Source organism: Tupaia chinensis, unplaced genomic scaffold (genome assembly GCF_000334495.1).
Source record: "Tupaia chinensis unplaced genomic scaffold, TupChi_1.0 Scaffold000706_1, whole genome shotgun sequence".
Classification (NCBI taxonomy): domain Eukaryota; kingdom Metazoa; phylum Chordata; class Mammalia; order Scandentia; family Tupaiidae; genus Tupaia; species Tupaia belangeri.
Genome location: NW_006160229.1, coordinates 6563120 through 6571935, shown reverse-complemented (window position 1 = coordinate 6571935; position 8816 = coordinate 6563120). Strand labels below are relative to the sequence as shown.

General features: G+C 40.6%; 1 protein-coding gene across 1 annotated transcript in view; it reads left to right on the top strand.

Moving 5' to 3' along the window:
* Positions 1–8816, top strand: part of LOC102477516 (cancer/testis antigen 55-like) — a 10675-nt gene extending 1859 nt beyond the window's left edge. Inside the window, exons 2-7 of the mRNA XM_006160734.1 lie at positions 43–337; positions 512–633; positions 1547–1731; positions 4174–4318; positions 7554–7666; positions 8622–8816. Coding sequence (XP_006160796.1) covers positions 43–337; positions 512–633; positions 1547–1731; positions 4174–4318; positions 7554–7666; positions 8622–8816 — 1055 coding nt within the window. The remainder of the gene's footprint in view (positions 1–42; positions 338–511; positions 634–1546; positions 1732–4173; positions 4319–7553; positions 7667–8621) is intronic.

Sequence of the window (8816 nt, the reverse complement as noted above, 5' to 3'; positions counted from 1 at the left end):
CCTCAACCCATGTTCTTGACGCCACTCCAATGTCGCCCTCAGCACTGAAAGCCCGTGTTGCTCATGTCCATACCCACTGCCCCCTACTGGCCACAGGAGAGCCAGCATCCCAGCGCCACTCCCAGAAACTCCAAAGGACTGCTCATGCGCTCCTCCCTGAATGTGGGCTTCTACAGGGCCCGCCCCTGTTGCCATCAAACAATGGGGAAGCAACACGTGACCATACAGGCTCCATGGCCAATAGAAGGACGTGGGTGTGGATACTCACAGCTCCTCCCATCAGCGCCTCGGACGCCATTGTCTTGGCCTCGGAAATGTCCCTGAGGGCTAGGGTCTTGTGAGTCTGGAAGGCAGACAGGGTCTCTCCTGGGAGGTTCCCTCCTCTGGAACACTCTCTAGTGCTTGAGTGCCACCCAGAGACCCAAGGAAGAGAAGCCGCAGACTGCACCCCTACGGCAGCTCTGTCCTGAGGCATCTTGACAAAGGCCTCGTGCTTCGTCTCTTGTGCAAGGCCCAGGCATCACGCTGGTGACGAGGACACCATGCCCAGGTTTCTGCAGTGTGCTGTGGACTTGCAGGAGGGGGCGGACTCTGCTCAGAGGCTGCACCTACAGCAGGCAGAGCTCCCACAAGGTACCCCTTGATCTATCACCTAGTCCTATAAAAAGGAGCCTCCTCAAGGGGATCTCTTTGCCCTTAATGGGAAGTCTACGATATTAGGCAGGCTCAGTGCGTGGAAGCAGCTCCATCTTCTTTTTGTGTGTTGGGGGGGGGTGGTAGTAGGGAGTGCTTCATGCTACTATTCCAGACAGCTGGATCGGCATGGACCAAAGCCCTGAAATGGTCCCTGGATTTAAATTAAGATGGTGTTGGCAAAAATGCCCTTCCAGACTCTTTGGCTCCCATGTTTCCCCATGTGCCCTGTGCAACCCCTGACTTTTTAGTCTTCTTAGTAGGTGAGAAACTCCCTAGTTTGAGGGCTGGTATGGTCTGGTATCCCTATCAGGCAAGTATTTGAAGCCAGAACAAGTCATATATCTGCAGGTCAGTGGACTACTGTACAGGCAGATTACTTTGGTCAGATCCTACATATTTCTAACTAATATTTCCAGTAGAAAACATGGGGGAAAAAAGGAGAGAATGATTCATTTGTGATGTGGGTTAAACTTGTGTTCAGATACCTTTTTGTGCTCTGTCTGCTGAAATGTTTGAGAATTTACAGATTTTGCTACTCATTACATTGGTGAAAATTATGATGGTAGAAAATAGTGAAAACGAAGATTCTCCATATGCAGGTATGGTGATCCTAACAAATGTTTACACTATAATTTAGCAAAGCACTTGCAGTTCTTAACAGCTTATATGTGAGTTAATAGTCCCCAAAACCCTCCTAAGCAGAAATTATTATCTTGATTTAGCAAATAAAAATAGGATCACAGAAGTTCAGATATGTGGCCAGGGTTCCCTTAGCAGTCAGGGTAGGATTTTTGAAATGGATGTTTGTGTGTCAGATTATTAATGTGACCTTTGTTTAATGATCTCATAGGTGTCATCTATTTGAAAACTATGCAAGGAGTTGTAACCAGCATCTGTAGTGATTATGCCTTGATCAATGAGTCGATCTACTTCAGTTGTGATGTTGTCACCGGTAATATCCCTCTAAAAGTGGGACAGAAAGTTACAGCAGTATTGGAAAAAGGAGAAGCATCCCATGAATTTAAAGCAATCAGAGTAAGATGTGTATGAGCGTGGGCATTGTCTCTTAATCTAGTGAGCTTTTTCTTTTCTTGCACTAATCTAGGCTTATAATGTGAACTGTGACACAGATGTATAGTGAAATTGCATCTTTCACTACCTGAGTGTCCAAGTCCTTTTCTGGCAATATCTGTATTGGTTAGTCATTTTAAGAGAAACAATTTTTATTTGTTCTAGTATTTAAACAATAAGACTAATGATGATATTTATTGGACTCTATATAGGACTTCTTTTTATCAGATAAGGAAACATTATTTGGGATACATTCACAGTCGTGGGATTGGTATGTCAACACTGTATATTTTAAACATTTTCAAGATACCTTTTTGGAGGTATAATCTACATGCCACAATATTCTCTTAAGCGTACAGTTTAGTGAATTTTGTAGATTTACAGAGTCCTGTAAATACCTTCTCAAAATAGTTACCATTTCAGTGACTGTAATAAAAATATACATTAGCCTAATTGTACTAAAGGGTTTTCTCAGCAGCTGTGAGACTGCCTGTTTTCAAATGCTGGCAAAGATCAGAATCTAAAATCTTTGCAAATATGAGAAGGGAATGACATTTTCTAATAATATCTGCATTTCATCAGAAGCTAGTGAGAATGCAGCAATTTTGTTAGAACTTGTCAGAAAAGGAGCACAAGTGCAATGCCAGCATTATAAAGAGAAAGGAACTTATTAATCTAACTAATGTAGCACAGCATAGGGGTCAGGCCCTGGGACATGCATCCAGATCCCATCAGCAGCAGGCACTGACAGAAGTGACAAACCGATCACTACATCTAAGGAAGCAGATTGACTTTAACAATAGCAGCAAGTAGGACCAATGAGTAAGTAATTTAGAAAGTTCACATTGGTTAAAGGTGGGTGGCAGAGGAAGGTCTAGGGGAAATGGAAGGTAGGACAGGATTGGGTAGAAGTAGAGAATATCTGGGACAGTTTACTGGCAGGAGGATAATGGTCCCTTGGTGTCAGAAAGGTGTGTGCCCAGCCTTTCAGGGGACTGCTACAAGTGTTGATCATGAGAAAATTGTGTCTGTGAAGGTCAGCCATGCAGACAACAGGAAGGAATTGATAAAAAGACTCCCTGCAACCCCTTTTCTTCTTATATTAAATACAGAACAAGACATAGTTCTACATTTAATATAGTTACATCTTTTCTGCACAAACCTTAAATTCACAACTCTATTTTGACTTGGATTACTGAAGCCCTCTTCATTTGAGGTTATTTTTTCAGCTTTCCCTTTGCTTCTTCACCTGCATTTGGAACTTTTGGTTGTTTGTGTGTTTGTTTCTGTTTTTGTTTGTTTGTTTGTTTTTGCTATAGATGGCATACATTTGCTGGAGAGAGACAGAGAGAGGAAAAGTGAGAAATCATCTGCAGTGGGTATGGCCATGCTGCAATACCTTCTCCTCCATTATCCTCTCAGGATTTTGGGCATCCTCCCACACACACCCAGCGTGAGTTTCAAGCCACAGGTTCTGGGACTTGAAATGTGGTCATCCAAGTGGCAATCCAACACCTTAACCACCATGCTACTTGCTGGCCTCCGGACTTGGATCTCGAACTTTGTGGTTTTGTTCTCTATTCCCCTGGCTTCTGGTTGGTTTTCCTCTTTCTCCCTGCTCCTACCCCCACTCCACCTCCATTTGCCAGGCAAAATCTTTCTTTCCTTTCACAAACCAGCTGAAATCTTAGTTCTTCCAAATGATGCCTCTGTTTTCTCTCATTCTGAAATTTTCTTACCTGAGAATGCTCAGGAACTGTTTCTGAACTTGTTTCATACTGTTGGTCACAAATTGTTTAACACTAGGGATATTTTTAAATTTTCCATCATAAAATTATAAATTCCTAGAATGGAAATATGACAAGGTATTTATCTTTGAGTGCTATGCTATAAGTGCATTAAAAGTTGGTAGGTGATTAAGGTTTTCTGGTGCATTATTTGTACTTGTCAGTTTTGCTCTAGTGTGCTTGCAGTACAGAAACAGGGAGAGAGAAAAAGTGAGAAATCACCACCTTGGAGGATATGGCCACACCACAATCCCTTCTCTTTCACTCCTCACACAATTTTGGTCACACACACACACACACACACACACACACACACACACCGTGTGTGTTTGTCAAGCCTCCCAGTCCATGAGTGTAAGCATGCAGTCACCTATATAGTTCTAGCTTCCTTAACCACCATGTCACCTGGCTGGTCCTCTGGTACATTTTAACAATCCATGAAGTACTGGGATTATTTTTACCATAATCTCATGTTTAAGATCTATTTCTCATATTAAATAATTCACTGTAGTTCAGGATGGTCATTTAAAATAATCCACAAACACCAATGGTTCAAGCATATGGAAGTGTCCATTTTTACCTTTTTTTTCTTGGGAGTAACTGTGCCCTTATCTCACAGGTGGATGTTCTCGTTGAGGATATTGATGACTCTAGACCAGCAAACATTGAAACCAGAGTTATAACTGCTCGTGTTACCTCTGTGATTGCAAATATTGTCTGCATTGATGAGGAAATTTATTTCTCCCTAGACATTGTTTCTGAAGGTATGGTTTAACATTTTTCAGAAAATATAATGCATTTTTTGAGTTGTTTTTTATACTACACATATTTCTGCAAGGTGCATGGCTGTAGTAAACAGCTCTTCAGTATCAGAAATGGGCCTTTTGAATTGAAAATAAGGCATAATATAGGACAAACAGACAAAATTATAAAACATGCTACCATGACATGTCATGAGTGATTACAGTCAGGAATATTTGGGTAAATTTTTTATTCATACAAGTACTGAAATTCTAATCATTGTAAAACCCTAGGAGTGTACAGGATATTATTTTCAACAAGCTTAAAATCTTTCCAAATAAATTTTGATAAAGTTGCTACATTAAGTGTGTTTGTGTGTATTTGTGTTCCCATCTGTCCAATGTTGGGAGTTTTTTTTTTTAACATTTTTTAGAAGGTTTTGCCTTAGTATGGATATGCTTGCCAGAGAGAGAGAGAGAGAAAGAGACAGTAAGAGGGAATGTGAGAAATCACTCCCAGACAAGGGATGGTCATGCCACAATCTTTTCCTCTCTATTCTCCTGGGATCTTGGGTATGCACACACATATACTCAGCATGATTTTCAAGCCTCTGAGTCTATGACTCAGACCATGGTCGGCCATTTGGGAGTCCAGCAATGTAACAACTGTGTTATCTCTGCTGGTCCCAAGATTTATTTTTAATCAGCAAATTTGTTCTAAGATTTTGTTTTTACCCACAGTTATACTTTGTCCATGCTATCTGAGCCTGATGCAGCTGTCGGAAGGCTTGATATAGAAAAGAAATTAGCTCAGCCCTTCCAGGCAGGTTTAAGTTTTTTTTTTTTTTTTCTTGAGTGTACAACCAGGACTTGACCTAGATTTTGTTTTAAGATGTTCACTCTGTTTGTTGAGAAGAGACTGTGTGAGGCAAGTGTGGAGTGAGAAAATTGGTTAGAAGAACGTTTTACTACTCTTGATCATATTGATGGATAACGTGCATGACATCATAGAAAATGAGACTCTAAGTATGGATTTAATTCTGGTCATATTGTGAATTTAGAAAAGCATTGGCTGATAGCATGGACCATTGGTGTGAAAGAAAGGGAGTTAATGATGACTGCAATGTTTTGGTTTGATCATGGCTCAGGGAAGTTGCCGATTTGAGCTGTGGCAGACTGAAATTAGGGGAATGTTGCGAGTGCAAGGTAGAGCAATAAACTGGCTTTAGATATGATGCTGTTCCATAGACACATAGACAATTGAATCTAAGGTCACTTACAGCTGGAGGTACATACATTTTGGATTTATCTGCTTAGAGATATTCTGTACAACACCAAAGAAATGTAGTAGGGTTAACATAAGGAGGGAAGAGATCCAATTCAGTGTCTTCTGTCATTCTACAGTGCTAGGCCATAGGATAAAGAAATGTTTAGCTTTGTAAATGCTGCCACTTTTCAGGAGTGGTTGTAGCTTTTAATCACACTCCACCTGCTATGTTTGATATTTCCAGTGGCTCCATATATTTCCAGGTTCTTTATTATCTCATGATTTCCTTTTTACTTATTACTAAAATTCTGTTTGAAATTATGTATTTTTAACTATAAATGTAAGATACCTATTAAAAGTTTGTCACTGGACTAGACATCCTGTGAAAACTGATTCACTTTTATTTTATTTTGTATTTTTTCTTTCTTTCTTTTTCTTTTTTTTTTTTTTTTTTGGAGAAGTTTTTGCTATAGGGCGCGTGCACTTGCCAGAAAGACAGAGAGAGACAGAGAGACAGAAAGTGAGAAATCACCCCCCCAGGGGGGATGGCTATGCCACAATCCCTTCTCCTTTGTTCTTCTCTCAGGATCTTGGGCACGCACGCACACGCACTCGGCGTGAGTTTAAGCCACCAGGTCCAGGACTCGAACCACAGTTGACTACATGGGAGTCCAGTGACATAGTCATTATGCTAACTGCTTGTCCCTATATTTTATTTTATATAGAGAGATTTTTCCTATAGGTTGCATGCACTCATCAGAGACACAGAGAGACAGAGAGAAATTGAGAAACCACTCCTAGGGTTTGGCCATGCTACAATTCCTTTTCCATTCTCCTTTTAGGATTGTGGGCATACATGCACATGCACATGGCATGAGTTTCAAGCCACCAGGTCCAGGACTCAAACTGAGGTAGACCATATGGGAGTCCAACACCTTAAGTACTATGCCAATTGCTGGCTCCCTGATTCATTCTTAAAGTACCAATACTGGGGATCTCCAAAGGATTCATTGACAGTATGTCTAATGAAAATAATAACATGGATTTCAAAGTTTTTTTCACCAAAATAGACTCCTATTTTAATTCCATTTCTCCCAAAACTTAAATGTTCACTCCTATTTCCTTGTACTACTGCAATCCCAATTAGTAATCAACATTTATTTCGTGGTTACTATGAGCCAGACTTTATTCCATGAGTTTTGTTTTGTTTTGCTTTTTGTTTGTTTATTTGTTTGTCCTTTCCTGTTATGGGGCACATTCACATGGCAGAGAGAGACTGAGGGTGGGAGAGTGACAGATAACTCTGAAGGGGTTGGTTAAGCGCAAATTTCTTCTCCTCCATTGTCCTCTTGGGATTTGGGGTATATATGCACATGTACTCTGCATGATTTTCAAAGCACTATGTCCAGGACTCGAACTGCAGAAGAGGACATGTGGGATCCAGCGCCTTAACCACCACACTACCTATTGGCCTATTACATGAGTTTTTAACATACTGATTAACTAGCACAGTAAAGTTATTTTAAGAGGACATTATGGTTGTTTTCATGTTGTAGTTGAAGAAAATAGGCACTGAGAGGTTAATCACCTTGACTAAGGTAGCAAACTAAAAAAGTGGCAGGTGCATGATTTGAGCACAAGTAGCCAGGAAAACTATATGTCTTACTATGAACTTAATTACCAGTCCAAAGGAACTATGAACATGACTAAGTGTTGAATACATCCTGTGCTGCTCCCAAAAATTGACTGTGATGTAATGCATCCTATTTGACACTGGACAATCAGCAGAGGAGAATCCGTGTCTCAAGGATTATAAACTTCCCTTCTGATGGAAAGATATATATGTTGTATTCATAAACATGTCCAAAGTGTACATTAAGTGTAGTAGAAGCCATTTTAGGATATTACAACATCCAAGTTTCTTCTGCAATTTAATAGGACCTTAGTTAACATATAATTAATTGCATTAACATTTCTTCATGAATGTTTCAGATTTTATGCCTTACAACGGTGACTGGGTAGAAGTTGAGTATTCAACCCTCCCCTGCCCGTGTAACATCAAGGTTCATTCAGCAAAGCCCTTGTTCTGTAAACGTCTGGAGGAGGTAATATGTTTCTACATTGCACTTATCATTTGCATCTTCCAGTCCTAACTTTAATGATATTTGTCCTAGGGTTCCATTGGGTGTGCTGTGATATGTAGAAAATATGTCTGCAAAGAAGAGCCATCTCTGATCCCCAGAGATGGCTGGCACAATATTAACACCAGGTGCTTAGTAAATGTGTCTGTGAATAGACTCTTAGACCAATCAGATAAGAACCTCTGGGGATGGAGCCCAGATCTTCAATCAGAAAGTCTGTTCTGAATATTACCCACAATGAGCATTAACCTCTATTTCACTTACTTTTCTACTCACTTTCAGGTTTGATACCCAAAGCATACCCAGTTTTACCAGTTAGTTCAAGTTCCATATCATATTCTATTCAATTTAATCCCATCATCTATTGCATATAAATTGTTTTTCTTCCTGTTGTTCTCAGAGCATTTTAATACTGTTTTTCTACCAATACTCTATATAACCTAGAACTTAATTGCAAGGATTGCCTCCATTATTTTCTTTTTTTTTTTTTTTTGAGAGTTTTTTCACTATAGGGTGCATGCGCTCGCCAGACAGACAGAGAGAGACAGAGAGACAAAAAGCGAGAAATCACCCCCCAGGGGGGATGGTCACGCTGCAATCTCTTCTCCTCCATTCTCCTCTCGGGATTTTGGGCACACATGCACATGCGCCCAGCGTGAGTTTTAAGCCACCGGATCCGGGACGCGAACCACGGTCGACTACGTGGGAGTCCAGTGACATAGCCATTACACTAACTACTGGTCCCCCAATTTTCTATTTTATTTTATTAAGCACCCCTGATATTGTGACAGCCAGGCTGGGAATCAGACATATGGATTCAGTGACCTACAGGTTAGAGCCTGAGTGAAGAGGTGCTGAGCCTGTCCCAGGGCAGTATGTTTGTTACAGTAACAGTCATTTCTGTCATTCATCACTGCAGGTCTGCATCACCAGCCTACAGGGAAGAAATGGGGTGATAGACAATAGTATCTTCTTCACCATGGATTCCCACAAACTTCCTGATGGATACAGTCCCCAAAAATATGACATTGTTGATATTGTCGTAGTGGGGAGTATTCAATCATGCTATGTTTGGAGAGCAATTTCTATGAGCCCAGTCTCAAATTTGTCATAA